Source organism: Mytilus californianus, unplaced genomic scaffold (assembly GCF_021869535.1).
Source record: "Mytilus californianus isolate M0D057914Y unplaced genomic scaffold, xbMytCali1.0.p SCAF_1, whole genome shotgun sequence".
Lineage (NCBI taxonomy): Eukaryota > Metazoa > Mollusca > Bivalvia > Mytilida > Mytilidae > Mytilus > Mytilus californianus.
This window is the reverse complement of record NW_026262581.1, coordinates 48359000-48376315: the sequence shown is the minus strand read 5'-3', so window position 1 is coordinate 48376315 and position 17316 is coordinate 48359000. Positions and strand designations below refer to the sequence as shown.

Below are 17316 nucleotides of genomic sequence, written 5' to 3'. Positions count from 1 at the left end.
ATTCGTTTTTTATTAGGTCTAGTTTATGGTGAACCACTAGTGGTAAGTTAAAGATATTTGGTATGCAGTTGTATTAGTATTGGCACATCTCATTACCATGGAGATTATTTGGCCCTGCCCCCTCAGTTATGGTCTATTGACTTTGAAATTTTTTCTTAGTTTTCATGTATTAGTTTGTGATTAGGTCAGTTTATGGGGAACCATTAGTGGTAAGTTAATGATAATTGGTATGCAGTTGTATAAGCATTGGCATATCTCATTTCCATGCAGTTGTATAAGCATTGGAATATCTCATTTCCATGGCGATTATTTGGCCCAGCCCCCTCAGTCATGGTCTATTGACTTTAAAACTTTTGCTTAGTTTTCATGTATTAGTTTGTGATTAGGTGGGTTTATGGGGAACCACTAGTGGTAGGTCAATGATATTTGGTATGCAGTTGTATTAGCATTGGTTCATCTCATTACAATGGAGATTATTTGACTTCACCCATCAGTTATGGTTTATTGAATTTGAAATTTTGCTTAGTTTACATGTATTAGTTTGTGTTTAGGTTTGTTTAAAGGGAACTACTTATGATAAGTCAATGGTATTTGGTATGCAGTTGTATTAGCATTGGCACATCTCATTTCCAGATTGTTTGGCCATGTACCTTCAGTCATGATTCATTGACTTTGAATATTTGCAAAACTTACATGTAAAAGTGTTGCTATTTTAATTTCAACATTTGCATTATCGTAATAACCAAAAATCCAGATATATCTCTGTGATAACAGTTTATTTTTGATTCATTACTTAAATAAAGACACTTGCACAGATATTTGGTTTTTCAAGTGCCAGTGTTTGTTTTAAATTATACATATACTGTATTAAAACAGTCAACAGAATAATAATTTTTGTAGTCTTTTTTTTAAAAAGTTCAAGCACAATTATCGTACTAAGACTCAGAAATCAACCATTCAAAATACTGGATTTGGTGTTTTGTACAAATTTTGTACTCCGAGTACTGAGTAAAGTTTTATGACCGTACGCCTGGATATATTTCACCTATTGATTTAAAAAGATAGTTAGCAGTCAAGTACATCAAGATATATTTTCACATGACTCAATTAAAGAGGTTTTAGGAAATTGTATCAGAACAAAGGCATTCTTTTGATATGTTACACTTATAGACACATTAAAATTCAATTTAACAGACCTGCCAACTATCACGATTTATGGGGAATATCCCCCATGAGAGGTGTGGACCTGAATTTTGAAATTCTTTATTACATGAACTGAACACTTCAAAATAAGCATTCAAATGAGTTGAAAGTGTATTTAAGCACATATATACTCATTTAAACAATATAGTAGTAGATTAAAAAACACTTATGACAATATAAGAGAAGTATTAGGTTCTCTTGCGCTTAAAATCCCCCATGGAGATTTTAAAGCATTGGCAGGTATGTCTTAATACTATTTGATTCTTTTCATTATGTTGTTATTAGATATCTATGGACTAGAGCTACAGTTCTGAAGTTATTTATAGAACATGTTTGCACAGATGATTCTGAAGTAAAGAGATGCAAGCCACTCTGGGTTGTAAGTTATAGTTAAGATATGCTTCCCCTTATCTAGATGATTTATAACTGCCCTCCATTAGCTGTCCTAGTGAAGAACTCCTTTAGCTCAGTTGGTAGAGTGGTGACTAACTGTGCCAGGGGTTCTGGGATCAAATCCCGGCTGGTAAAGTATGAATTTGGAAGGCAAATCATGCTCACCTGTGAAGATTCAAATAATATATCTATAGAACATCAAGTAGAAATGATAAAGGAGATGAACAATATTTAGTCATATTGAGTTTTTGACCCAGTACCTTATGTTTGTTTTTCACTATGAATTAAACATTTTAGGTCAGCTATATAATTTTCAGCTGTAGGATCTCTCTGCCCTGTTTAAATTAATTCTAATTTACAGGCCAGTCTGCCAATTTTTACACATTCTTTCAGGCATTTATTTATCAGTTTCTAACTTAAAATATTTTATTTCTTTAACTTTAACTTGGATAAACTTGAATTCAGTATATTGTATGTTGTAGATGCTGAAGACAAAAGCTGATATGAAAACTTTAGAATCCCTTGAAAAGGTCGAGAAGTTCCTCAAGTCCTGCAACAAAGATGTTAGTTCCAAAATTTTGGGGTGAGTTGAGTAATTTCTAAATACTCCTTGCATAAATTTCTATTTTAGTTTATCAATCTTTGGAACAAAGCTACAGTATGCTGCAATTGATAAGTAAAAGGAGATGTGTATAATGTCCCAAACAAAGCAGTCAGTAGAACCTAAACTGTATATATATATATATATATATATATATATACAAGTCTAAATTGAAAACAACGTTCAATCCTATGATTGCGTTGGATAAAAACCGCAATTTTTATACGTGTGCATGCAAAACAAATTTCTTGTTAGAGGGGTCTAAATACAGCACAAACAACATTTTCCAAAAGACCAAAAAAGTGAAAAAGTATATTTTAACAAAACGCATTTGACTAACAGGTCGAACAACAAATGTTCTTAAACCCTGCTGACTGCCATTGGCGATTGCCAAATAAACGAATCAATCGATGTAATAAATGGATCTATATATACAAGTCTAAATTGAAAACAACATTCAAACCTATGATTGCATTGGATAAAAACCGCAATTTTTATACGTGTGCATGCAAAACAAATTTCTTGTTACAGCACAAACAACATTTTCTAAAAGACCAAAAAAAAAAAGAAAAAGTATATTTTAACAAAACGCATATATACAGCAGAAACAATTAGCTGTGAGGTTTTCAAACAAGATTTTTGTTCACTGTAAAAAAAAGATATAAAGTATAATTTTATGATCAATAGAACTTTGAGATGAAGAACAGCAATAAAGACAATCTTTGGTTTTGGTTATTGTTAGTGCATGAAGTAATTAGTGTCATGAATTGATACACCATATCCTTTCTTTTCTATTAGAAAAAAGTTTTTCAGCTAAAATATTGTGGATTCATTTATTTTCATAGAAACCAATTTTCGTGGATATTTGATTTCTTGGTTTTTGCCAAATTATGTATACAAGTATATAGAAAATTTGAACATCGTTTAACATTTTACCTTCAGTCACAAAATCCACGAATTTTGGTATTCCACAAATAATAATGAATACACGGTAGTACATTTCCGCCTAATTTCTACAAATGATCACAACTGCTTTTTATATGTTATATGTTATAACTAAACTACATGATTTAAATTCGCTTGATCGTTATTCACAGCCAGCAGAAGTGTGCCCATTGTGAGGAGCAATATACAGGAACACAAGAGACACAACCAAGTCCCCCAGTTACCCTGCCATGTAATCATACTATATGTAGAAGATGTTTCAATGAGACCATAACATCCCCAGATGTGACATGTCCAACTTGTGATAAGCCGTTTCTGAAAGACTTTCAACCTGTAGAAGCTGATCAGAGGTAAGGTCATAATTGTCTTAACAGAATACTACAAATATCTTTACCCTAAATTACTGTGGATTCATTATTATTCGTTGGATACCAATTTTTGTGGGTTTCGTGGGCACAGGTGAACCACGAATTCAAATGTTCAACGAATTACAAATTTTCAATAGGCTTTGTATGCAGAGATTTTCAAAACCACGAAATCAAATATCAACGAATATGCAAGTTTTCAGCAATCCACGAAAATAAATGATTCCACAGTAAATGAATAATATAAGTTGGAGGGGTGTGTGATACCTTGACCTTGTTTACCTGTGATTGACAGGATTGACGTTGATTAAGAAAATGGATTTAAAAAAGTTGAATATGTTTTATATCTTTTGAATGGCTAGGTTTTACTATAAATCATGTGTACATAGACTTTCTTTGAAAAGAAAATCATATATTTTTGTCCTTTTCTTCAAAAATGTACAGGTATAGAATTATTGAAAAGAGCCTGAAAGTTAATTTATATATAGCATCCAAAGTTTTTGATCAACGATCCATGAATGAAATAATTTTGTTGATTATATGTTACATATTCCTAATAAATAAAAAAAATGTACACAGATGACTTAGTTTAGTATATATGCATTGGTTCAATAATTTCCTTAACATTGTAATCACCAGAAGCTTGTCTCATGACTTTAAGAAGAAAAAAGGTGATAAAAAAATAAAACAGAACTGGAATTCAACAATTTTTATAACAATCTAAATGTAGAAAGTTTTGGAATTGTGTTTGCATAGATGTCGTTATATGGAATTAGATTGAAATTCTTTCTATATTATTGTTTTTTTTCGCAAATACTTTCTAGTTTTTGTACAAAATATATTTGCAATAGATTTTAAAAAAATAACACTTTCAAAGCATACATACATACATTTTCCTCGAGTCTATAGCCTGAATTGTCATTTATTTAACATGTTTAATATTAAAATTTTTCTATCCTAGTGAAAATGTTCTAGCATACCAGGATTTCAGAAGACGATGTAATAATTTCTTTATGGAAGTTATTTCCCAGTTATGCTTTGCCGAAGGAACTCCCCCATCAAATGACATAGTAAACAAACTCCTGTCATACATTACTGTACAAACAAAGAAAGGTCAAGAGGTCACTAAGCAGCTGACAATTTTCGATGATTGTATTGATTCTACTCCAGTTGTCCGATCATTTCTATTACAACATTTGATGCAAACAAGGTACTAAAAATATTTTATAATCTAGATATAGAAATTTTGTTAATACAAACATTTTTATAAAAATGTATTCATAAGTGATATTTTATTAACAAACTTTGTAACTTAAAATATTTAATTGTCCCTCACCCAACACTTTGTAGGAGACATGGAATTACTGGGCATGCATCTGTCTGTCCCTTCGGTCTTGTAAGCCCTCTATTAAACATGTTCAATTCTTGCCAGATTTTATTAAATTTATCAATTGTTTATATCAGCAATGTCTCAGAAAAGTTTGCAAATCAGTACTACTTTTCTTGTGATATGTTTAGTGGGCGTATTTCAATTGAATTTTAGTTGTGAAATAGTTTACCTATCAAGTCAAAACTACATTTACTTACTCCTGAACTTCAATATTGATCATTTGTTAAATATTATTCTTTTTAAACAGTGGTCCAGAGGTTCACCAACACCTGGAGAATTATTTCAGAAGAGCTTTAAGATTGCTTGATCCTACTACCAGTGAACAATCTCACAGTCTGTGTCATCTGGTTCTACAGTGTATGGAAGTAAGTTTCCATGAATTGATGGAAGAATTAAAAAAAAACACCATTAATGATATGATTTTTCACTGCAATGTGCAGTTATAAATCTTGAAAAATGACAATGTCAGAAAATGTGAAGGAAAAGTAGATTTCAGGCATGCGGTACAAGTTCTTTTAATCCTTAAATCAAATAAAGGAAATAATAACTTGACTGGATCCTACATTTTGTACCAGTTTCTTAATTTATGTAAATTCTGAAATTTTTGGAATGTTTTTATAAATGTTAGAATTGAGAGGGAATAGGTTTTCACAAAAAAAACTGGCAATTAAAATTTGGTAAGCATCATTCAATGTTTGCACCATTTCCTATAATCTATAAATCACAAAAATAATTCTGCATTTCTGCCCATTGTTCAGCAAATATCACAACAATAAATGCATGCAAAACATTCTGAATTAATAGTTTTTTAATTCATCCATATATGTATATTTGTTCTGTTGTTCAAAATATTTCTCACAATTTTATTCAGGATTCCTGTCACCAACGTTACTCGGAAGAAAACAAAACACTAATTCAAGCAGCAACAGAAATGTTGAGGAACTCCTGTAAAAAGATACAAATAGATGCTGATGATCTGTTAGAAAACATCAAACACTTATCTCAAACTAGATTTGCTCTAAGTGTGGCAGCTAACTTAATGTATAAATCATTCATAGAAAAGACTGTCAAGTCTGACACAAAGTTAAAACGACTTTTTGAGGCAGTAGGAAAATTGTGTGAAGAATGTGGATCAAATTGGCCTAGGTAAAACTTCAAAGAGATTATTTTAAGGTTTTTGAGAGATAAAAATAGAACAGTTACACCAAAAACTTGAAATAATTGAAATTTATATGAAGCGTTTTCAGTGTTTTAAAATGTCAGTTTCACCTATTAATTTTGGTTTAAATAGTTGATTATTTTCCAAACAGGTCAAATCTAAAAAAAAAAAAGAACAACTGATATGAAAGTTGGTTAACACAACATGTGAAAATCATTTAAAATGCACATGTAGAACTGCAGAATTCTACACCAAACAGTGTTGGCAAGTTGTTTTCTATAAGACAGAAACTGTATGCTTTGATTTCTATCACCTTCAGTAAATTGAGGTTGAAATGAATATAAATATTTGGTTTTATTTTTGCTAACCCAACAAAACAAAGAACATGAAAGACATTTAGCTGTAGGAATATGATCCTGCATGACCTAACATACTGGCCCGAGAACACAGTTATTTCGTTGTGCATTTCTTTTAGACAAAAATCACACCTGCTCTATCGAAAAAAGATTTTTACAGTGTAGTGTACTACTTTTGGGACAAATTATATCAAAATTATAGAAAAGTTTATCGGCTTTAACTCGAAATATGGACAATTTTATGTTAAGGGGGTCTGTAATTCAGTTTGACAGCTTCAGACATACTAATTTTTGACCTTTTCAAACTGGACCAAATTACTACTTTACATAAAAAATTCATGCACCAAATTTTTTTTACATGTAATTTCATCCCCCTACTTACTATTTTTTGCATAAAATATAAAGAAATAATTTTGGAAGGTATATGAAAAAAATTTTCAAGTTATACACTGTCCACACTAGGGACTCTATTTGTAGACAACAAAAATAAAAAGACGATGACTGTGTCCACGGACCTACTAGTACTGTTTGCCATAAAAGCATTATAGTGATATAAGCAATTCTTATGTTAGTGACTGCAGCACTTCTTGGTACATCAAATCTAGGTTGTTTATTTTTTCTCTTTCAGACGTTACTTTATAAAGTACCTGTGCAGGTGTTATGGTACTGACTGTTACCAGACAATACGTACAGGATGTGATATGGCGATGAAAAGATGGATAAACTTACCAGAACTTCAGAACAATCAAGTAAATTTTATTTCTTTTTGCAGTAAGATGTATTATCACTCCTCGGACAACATGCAGTTTTGCTGACAGTACAGTATAAACAAAGTGATGATACCGAGAAAAAGAGAAAGTTTCATTTTTCAAACATTATTAAAAACCAAAGATCAAGAATTCAATATAATGTGCTCTCATATGCCTGAATTGACTTGAGGTAAAGTCACTAGTTGAATATTGTTTAATTTTGGAATTCCTGGATTATTTTTTTTTCTATATTTCTCATCTAGTTTTGAAAGAGTGAAGTAATATCACATACATTGAGTGAACATGGAGAAAGAGTAAATAAACATATGAAAAATTATTATAACAATGTACAAAGCAAAGGAAATGCGTTTAATTGCTATTCTTCATCATAACAGATATTTCAAACGAAGGACCTTACCTTAAAACATTGTATAAAAGTCTTAAAGATGGTGTGAATTGTTACTTAAACAAAACTCTTACATTGCATATTTATCAATAAAACCTTCTTATTCCCTTAATGTTTGTCAAAAACATAAAATCATTTATCCAAGAAAATTCATCCCCATTACAGGAAATAAATTAATGAATCTTCTGTATTAGAAATTGCTTTTAACTATTTGCCAAATAAATCCAAAGTTTATACAGAATTAATGATTTTTCTATAAATAAAGTCCTTGTTTTATATGCTATAAATGCCTTAGGATAATGGGGAAAGGGAGATAACTCTTCAATAACCTAGTCACACATTTGTGTAAGTCTAAGGTTGTTTATAATTTTTATTTTAGAAAGAAGAATGTCATGACAGATTTATAGTTTGTGGAGAAGGCTACACACAAATGAGAGAAAATTTTGTTCAGGCAGCATTAAATGAAGATAATAAGAAGATCGTCAATTTATTACAGGTTTGGGATTTTTTTTTACTACAGCAGTAATTTTTTCTTGGTTCTGAACCAGAGAGCATGATTTGCCTTCCAAAATTCATTACTGTACCAGCCAGATTTTGAACCCAGGACCCCTGGCACAGTAAGCCACCGCTCTACCAACTGAGCTAAAGGATTACTCCACTTGCACAGCTATTGGAAGGTGGTTATAAATCTACTAGGTAAAGGGTAGCACTGCTACTCTCCCCACTCAAAAGTCATTATACAATCGAACCTCGTTGTGTCGAACTCGGTTGTGTTGAAAACTCAGATGAGTCGAAGTAATTTCTTGGTCCCGGTAAAATTTCCATTTGATCATTACCTCTGATGACTCGAACTTGGTTGATACGAATACTTGGTCACGTCAAGTAAATTTTTTAGTTCTGTCGATGTAAAATTAATGTAAATTGACCTCGAAGTTCGAAAGTAAGAATTTACGAAGAATGTGAACATAATAATAAAAATTCAAATTCGATGTATTTCTTATGTAGCCTTGTATCTTTCAAAAGAGATTAAAGCTGAATAAACATACTTGTCTGTATAACAGTTAAAATGACATGTTTATGGTGACCGATAATTAACACCTTTGTTGATCGTCCAAGCAGAACGTGAGTGTGTTGAACGTATTTCACCTGACATAAAAAAACGAAACGAATTTAGATGAACCCAGCCGAGATTAAATGAATTGTTAAAATAAAAATTCATTATTTACAATAAATAAAAGGATTATTAAAGACAATTAGGATAAATTTGTAATGATTTGATGTAAAGCAGACAACCTCATCAGAGACAGTTCAGAACTTGCTTCGTTCCGGGAGTGATTTCATAATTTATAGTGACCGACCTTTGTAAATATTTGTGTATACTAATGACTTTTTTATGCATGATTTGTATCTGTACTTCTGTGTTTAATTATTATGAAGGACAAAAAAAATATGGAGATTGAATACACAATCATAAATTGTCATATCGAAAAAAGGCACACTGTTCAAAGTGTCTAGTTTACTCAAATCTCATACTGTAGCTTATTTCATGCATTCTAAATTTATGACAACACACTCGACCTCAGATGAGTCAAACCTCGGATAAGTCGAATACTTTGGTCTGGTCTCTTTGACTTGACATAACAAGGTTTGACTGTACCATAATGACAATATCTTCATCACTTCTCCTGACTAGGTATTTCTTCTAACCGTGGGATGTTTTGTTGGGCGCCAAGTTTGTAACCAGAAAACATGATTTGCCTTCCAAAATTCATTACTGTACCAACTGGGATTCGAACCCAAGACCCCTTGCACAGTAAGCCACCACTCTGCTAACTTAGCTTACATGAAAAGCGGTTATAAATCTACTAGGTATGAGGAAGCACTGCTTCACTTGCAACACATGTTTCAAAGCAAGACATTGTTAAGACATAATTTTTATGGCACTGGCAGGTTCATTTGTGTCCGTCATACTGAAAAATGACCAAAGTGCAGTAAAAGTGTAATTGATATTCTGTTAATAGGTGCAGTTATGTCTTTTTCATTTCCATACATAATTGAGACTTCAACTAAACAGTCATCCTTTATTGACAAAAAAATGTTGACTTTGTGCGAATGTGTTCATATTAAATATATGGTATACTATTGTATAATCATCTCTGCACTTCAGATTTAAGAGAGTGTGAGACTCCTTCTGCTCTTTCATGTTGCACAAATTTTAAATTTCTGAATTGCTCAAATTATAATAATTTCAAATTTGTAGATTATCATTTAGCATATTTTACAGAAAAGTTTGACAATGTATTTAAGTTTGAGTTTTGTAATAAAAACAGATGTAATGTCAAATTTATGTTGAACAAAGTTGTAGAAAAGTCCAGGGGGAGGGGGGGGGGATTAAAAAATCAGCAGTCAAAAAAAGACAGATAGTTCTATTGCCAAAAGAAAAATGGTGAACAAATAACAGTCAAATTCTATAGATTGAACAAAATGAACCAATTGAAAATGGAAAATTTGGGGTAAACATTAGGTGCTCTAGAAGGCTAAACAGTTCCTGCTTGAAATAACTCTGCTTTTGGGAAATTGTTTAAAATGTATTGTTTTGAAGAACAAGTGAGAAATATTTTGATGTTTTTATTGTAGACAAAGAAAAACAAATGGAAAACAGAAGTGAGATTCCTGTTAGTTGTCTATAGAGAATTCACTATGAACTTCTTGTATGAGGAGACACAACAGCAATTCTCACAAAAAGTAGGTTGTTATTTAAAAAAGGAATAAAAGGAGAGGAGAGTTGTATGTAATTGAGACAGCATCCATCAACACAAAAGCAAAACAACCCTTAAATTTATTCAATGAATGGTTAATCAGTATAAAAGTAAAATTGTCATTTACCTGACATCTTTTAGCTCCTTTTTAATCTCGCCTGCATCAAAACTAAAAGAATGTACAACATAAGGATTCACTCAGGCATCAGAATACTTTATACCCCACGCAACGAGTTTGCGGAGGGTATAATGTTTTTGACCCGTCCGTCAGTCCGTCAGTCCTGTTTCTTGTCATCGCAACTCCTCTCAAACCACACAACAGAATTTCACGAAACCTTTTTAGATAATAAGGACATACTATGTAGTTGTGCATATCGACAGGAAATTGCGATTCAATTTTTTTCTAGGAGTTACGCCCCTTTGAACTTATTTACTTAAATGTACTACTGCAACAGTTTGTCATCGCAACTCCTCTGATACCACACAACAGAATTTCACGAAACCTTTTTAGATAATAAGGACATACTATGTAGATGTGCATATCGACAGGAAATTACGGTTCAATTTTTTTTCTAGGAGTTACGCCCCTTTGAACTTATTTGCTTCAATGTACTATGCAACAGTTTGTCATCGCAACTCCTCTGATAATACACAACAGAATTTCATGAAACCTTTTTAGATAATAAGGACATACTATGTAGATGTGCATATCGACAGGAAATTACGGTTCAATATTTTTTCTAGGAGTTACACCCCTTTGAACTTATTTGCTTCAATGTACTATGCAACAGGTTGTCATCGCAACTCCTCTGATAATACACAACAGAATTTCATGAAACCTTTTTAGATAATAAGGACATACTATGTGGATGTGCATATCGACAGGAAATTACGGTTCAATTTTTTTTCTAGGAGTTACGCCCCTTTGAACTTATTTGCTTCAATGTACTATGCAACAGTTTGTCATCGCAACTCCTCTGATAATACACAACAGAATTTCATGAAACCTTTTTAGATAATAAGGACATACTATGTAGATGTGCATATCGACAGGAAATAACGGTTCAATTTTTATACGACCACAAAAATTTTTGCGGTCGTATATTGGTATGACGTTGGCGTTGTCGTCGTCGTCCGGCGTTGTCCGAAGACACATTGGTTTTTCGCACTCTAACTTTAGTTTAAGTGAATGGATCTCTATGAAATTTTACCATAAGGTTCAATACCACAAAAGGAAGGTTGGGATTGATTTTGGGGGTTATGGTACCAACAGTTAAGGAATTAGGGGCCAAAAAGGGGCCAAAAATAAGCATTTTTGTAACTTCCAGACATAACTTGTGTGTTAGTGTATGGATCTCTCTGACATGGTACCAAAAGGTTCCATATCACAAAGGGAATGCTGGGATTGATTTTTGGGGGTAATTGCCTCAAAATATTAGGAATTAGGGGCAAAAAAAGGGGCAAAAAACAAGCATTTTTCTAGTTTCATGACAATAACTTGTGTGTAAGTGTATGGATCTTCATTGGGGTTCTTTGGATTTTGGGCCCCGTTTTTAAATTGGTCCACATTGAGGTCCAAAGGGTCCAAAATTAAACTTTGTTTGATTTCATCAAAAATTGAATCATTGGGGTTCTTTGATATGCCGAATCGAACCGTGTATTTAGATTCTTAATTTTTGGTTCCGTTTTCAAATTGGTCTACATTAAGGTCCAAAGGGTCCAAAATTAAACTAAGTTTGATTTTAACAAAATTTGAATTCTTAGGGTTCTTTGATATGCTGAATCTAAACATGTATTTAGATTTTTGATTATGGGCCCAGTTTTCAAGTTGGTCCAAATCGGGGTCCAAAATTAAACTTTGTTTGATTTCAACAAAAATTGAATATATGGGGTTCTTTGATATGCTGAATCTAACCATGTATTTAGACTTTGATTTTTGGGCCCGTTATCAACTTTGTCCACATTGAGGTCAAAAGGGTCCAAAATTAAACTTTGTTTGATGTCATCAAAAATTGAATTCTTGGTGTTCTTTGATATGCTGAATCTAACCATGTATTTAGATTTTGGATATTGGACCATAAAAGGTGAATGTCCAATTTAAAATTTTTAAGTTCTTAGACCACATTCATTCTGTGTCAGAAACCTATGCTGTGTCAAATATTTAATCACAATCCAAATTCAGAGCTGTATCAAGCTTGAATGTTGTGTCCATACTTGCCCCAACTGTTCAGGGTTCGACCTCTGCGGTCGTATCAAGCTGCGCCCTGCGGAGCATTTTATTTTTCTAGGAGTTACGCCCCTTTGAACTTATTTGCTTCAATGTACTATGCAACAGTTTGTCATCGCAACTCCTCTGATAATACACAACAGAATTTCATGCAACCTTTTTAGATAATAAGGACATACTATGTAGATGTGCATATCGACAGGAAATAACGGTTCAATTTTTTTTCTAGGAGTTACGCCCCTTTGAACTTATTTGCTTCAATGTACTATGCAACAGTTTGTCATCGCAACTCCTCTGATAATACACAACAGAATTTCATGAAACCTTTTTAGATAATAAGGACAGACTATGTAGATGTGCATATCGACAGGAAATTACGGTTCAATTTTTTTCTAGGAGTTACGCCCCTTTGAACTTATTTGCTTCAATGTACTATGCAACAGTTTGTCATCGCAACTCCTCTGATACCACACAACAGAATTTCACGAAACCTTTTTAGATAATAAGGACATACTATGTAGTTGTGCATATCAACAGGAAATTGCAATTCAATTTTTTTTCTAGGAGTTACGCCCCTTTGAACTTATTTACTTTAATGTACTACTGCAACAGTTTGTCATCGCAACTCCTCTGATACCACACAACAGAATTTCACGAAACCTTTGTAGATAATAAGGACATACTATGTAGATGTGCATATTGACAGGAAATTATGATTCAATTTTTTTTTCTTATACAATTTTTTTTTCTTACACATATTTTACTTCTCCAATGACAATGTGGGGACGTGGGGTATGTGAGCGCGCTCACTAAGGTTCTTTAATTTGTATAGAGCTATATATTTTAGAAGCTAGAAGACCTGAATGCTTCATACATTGGAAACAGATGCCTTCTGTTATGAAGTTTCTGTCTGTCGTAGTCCATTGTCCTTGATCTCATTTGTTCAATGACTGCTATAAAAACTATATAGTTTTTTTTTTTTCATGTGAATTTCTTACTAATTATGAATTACAGGATATCTATATTTGGTATATTGAATCCTTGCAATGTCTACATGTCTGTTAGATAATGTTCACCTAACCTCAACCTCATTTCATGGATCACTGATCGAGGTTAAGTTTTTGTGTTCAAGTCTGTAGCTCAGATAATATAAGCAGTAGGTCATCTATATTTGAAATACATGGTGTACATGTCTGTCGGGCAGGTTTCAGCTGACCTTGATCTCATTTTCTGTGTTCATTGGTTGACATGGCTTGACATGTCAAAAGGCGTGTGAAAACATGTGACATAGATGAGGACTTTTTTATATGAACATTAAACAAATTTGTTAATATAGAAAATAATATTCTACTGTAAACTTTTATTGTATTCAACAGTGGCCGGTTTTGCTTCTTTCAAAACAACACAACTAGGCACATATTCAAAAATTTACATGAGTTTTTGAATGTCGGACTATGTCACTTTTTGCAGATGATCAAATATAAATATGAGAGATACATAGGGTGCACAATGCATTGTTTAGCCCTCCATCACTTTCTTTGTTTCTTTTAAACTCGGACTCCCAACTTTTTTGGTACGTACACATGTATCATTTTCGCTTAGCACTCTGCTCTTTAGACAATGGTACAGGTCCAGAAAGGGACCTCTTTCTGCTGGACATTTGAACAAAGTGAATTTGAAAGAAAGAGAGTCACAAAACCTTAAAAACTACTCACAAACTTACCTGAAGGGCTTTTGTTGTTCGTCCATATCGAAAAATAAACAATGACGACCCAACAAATACTTCAAAATTTTCGGTATTTATCGTCTATTTATGAAAAAACCAGAGAATCGCGATATCACTTATGACAAAAAAATCAATACAACAAAAAAGCGTGTATAGGCCATGTGACAAAATCTTCGTGTGTAAACCGATGAAAAAGCGTGTATTACACACAAATATCATGTGAGTTGGCAACTATTATCGTTAGCTAAATGTGGTATATGGAATGATTGCAATGTGTACATGTCTGTCTGACAGGGTTCATCTGACCTTAACCTCATTTACATGGATCATAGATAATGTTAATTTTATGTAGTATTTGTTGTATAACCTTTTCTCTAAGACTTTCATAGACAATTTAAATTCAGTCATGATCACTAAAGCAGGGAAGACATTCAAGTGTTGCACTCTTGTTTTATCATGCACCCATTTTGTGACTTGTCCGCTAATGTTTTTCCTAGTAATATTCATCTGAAACAATTACAGTAAAGAAACAGAATTCCAATATCAGGGCACAAAATCTGTTTAAAAATATCTTATAATTATGTAGGTTGTTTAAGAATAGTGCCATTCAGTAATAGGTACATGCATTAAAATCTAATGAAATTTATAGTAGCAGAAATTCATTATTGTTTATATGAACTTTTATCGGTTGTATGTTTATTTTTTATTTTTTTTAGGTAAAGCAGTTTTTGCAGAAGACACTAATGAATTGTAATAAGATACAAAACAAGGTGAGTAGCACTGATAGAGTTAAAACAATGTTTGCTTCTGGTTTTCAAGATAAGATTATATCAGTAACTAGTAAAAAGATTTGCCAGTTCTCGATTTAACTTATTTCCTTTAAACTGAACATTTCAGTATTGATTTTATCTGGTGCTTTTTAGATCACCTGACCCAAACAGACTTTGTTGAAGATGATGCAGTGAAATGTACAGTTTTGGTAAATTGTGCTTATTTCGGTAAATTGTGCATGTTTTGGACTTGTGCTCTTCTAGATCTATATATCCTATATCTATTTACTTTTTCATGTAATGGCATTTTACTAATATTTAATAGGAACTCATGAGGGATCTACTGACAAATAGTGTTTGGAGACATGATGCTGACAAAAACATTTCTCCTGCTTTAGATCTTGGACAGCAAGGATTGTGTTGTCTGTTGCTGCATTGCATGGTTCTTTTCAGAGGAATACCTGAAAAGCAAACATGGTTATCTCCCCTAATAAACATTGCCAACAACCCAGAGCTCATGATGGTAAGACAAGGTTCTGTAAAATTCATATTAAATTTTATTGAACAAACAAGATCTATTTTACCAAATTCTTTGACTCCTTTTATAATAAAACTTAAAATAAATGATCGTGTAACTCATAAATTTTTCAGTTTGACTGTTCATCAATTTTTATTGTATAATATTTTGTTAAAAAAGAGTCACAAGTCTGTTGCAAAGTTATTTTTTACTAGGTTCTCCCAGTATGCTACTGTTTCATATATGATAGGACTGTTCAATACTGGGTCTTTCCAGTATTGTACTGTCTTTTCACATATGAAATTTGTTGAAACGAATATTACTCTAGTAGAACACAATAAAAACTTAGGTTAAGTGACTTTAATAAAGAAGTTTTGTTTTCTAAAACAGAATGGTTTTTTAAACCTAAATAAATTTCCCAAAGGCGTATTTTTTTTTTGGGGGGATGGAATGGCCCAGCCTCCCTTTTGGGGATACATATATGCTTAATGCAGAGACTTTTTACAAGTCAACTCCTAGAATTCTAGAATTGCTTAGCTGGTGGCTTCCTTTTATAAAATCCTAGATCCACATTTGACTTTTACATTTTTTTTCCTTCAAATTAATGTTTCATGTCCATCCAGCCAATATTTCTTCTTTTTACTTTTTATTTTAGGAATCTTATTTTCCCACAATGCCTCAGGACGATTTGGATCTGATTAAGGATGCACTGTTGGCATCCAGACCAGTTGATGGCAGTGAAAATCCAGTGTTTCACAGTAAGTACAATTATGTTCACTAAAAAGTTTAGTCCGTAGCCAGGGTATCTCTGAAGTTGGTTTTAAAGGGTCATGATGCACTGACTTTAATGATCAAACATCACTCAGAAACTTGAATCTGATAGTCTTTAATGGTATTTTGGGGTTTCAGCTGGGAGGTTTGTCCAAACATTTAAACCCCGTGACAGCGATAATAAAATATTATATCACAATAGGTAATGGATACCCTTATATTGTTGAATGTGCTACAGCACTTTCATGGTTTGTGTATTGGTGTATGTTTATTTAAAAGATCTCAGATTAAAAAAAAAATTGTATGACATGTTTCTTCCAAAAAAGTAAGTTATTTATGTTAGCAAATTTATAATGTGAAGTTTATAAATTTTACCACAACAGTAGAATGCTTCCATCAGGGGTAACATTTCCAAAAAATATATGTCCTATTATGGTACAATTGAAATTATAAACACAGGATTCCAAAACTATTTCAATGCTTGTTGAAAAAAGTACATAGAACAACCAGACCTTGTAACACAATGGACAAAATAATTACAAAAAAAAGTATGATTTAGGGTCAAAGTATAATATTAACATTTTCATAAACCTTTCATTTAGAAAGAAATTTGATCAATAAAATAGGCGTTATATATTGCTGAAATGTAACTAAATTGCATTTTTTTTTCAGGATGTCCAAATGGTCATCTGTATGTTATTGGTGATGTAAGCATATATTTATCAGTCTTGTAATGAAGATAACTTCATTGAATAAACACAAGAAGATGTAGTATGATTGCTAATAAGACAACTATCAACCAGTTGATACATCCAGTTGGATGTAAACATTTATAGTTTATTCTACGGCCTTCAACAGTGAGCAAAAACCATACCATATATGGACTCAGATATGAAAAAATTAAAAACAGTACAAGCAAGAGAACCAACAAATTGTTACATTTCAAATTTTTCATCTACAATTTGCCTTTGCACTAGTT

At 32.4% G+C, this 17316-nt stretch overlaps 1 protein-coding gene across 1 annotated transcript in view; it reads left to right on the top strand.

The window, feature by feature from the left end:
* LOC127722138 (E3 ubiquitin-protein ligase rnf213-alpha-like) overlaps positions 1-17316 on the top strand; it is a 115453-nt gene that overhangs the window by 72938 nt on the left and 25199 nt on the right. The window contains exons 52-64 of the mRNA XM_052229015.1: positions 1489-1582; positions 2079-2179; positions 3295-3492; positions 4469-4717; positions 5145-5262; positions 5769-6043; positions 7041-7161; positions 7947-8063; positions 10205-10312; positions 14996-15049; positions 15375-15572; positions 16222-16324; positions 17010-17044. Coding sequence (XP_052084975.1) covers positions 1489-1582; positions 2079-2179; positions 3295-3492; positions 4469-4717; positions 5145-5262; positions 5769-6043; positions 7041-7161; positions 7947-8063; positions 10205-10312; positions 14996-15049; positions 15375-15572; positions 16222-16324; positions 17010-17044 — 1771 coding nt within the window. The remainder of the gene's footprint in view (positions 1-1488; positions 1583-2078; positions 2180-3294; positions 3493-4468; positions 4718-5144; positions 5263-5768; positions 6044-7040; positions 7162-7946; positions 8064-10204; positions 10313-14995; positions 15050-15374; positions 15573-16221; positions 16325-17009; positions 17045-17316) is intronic.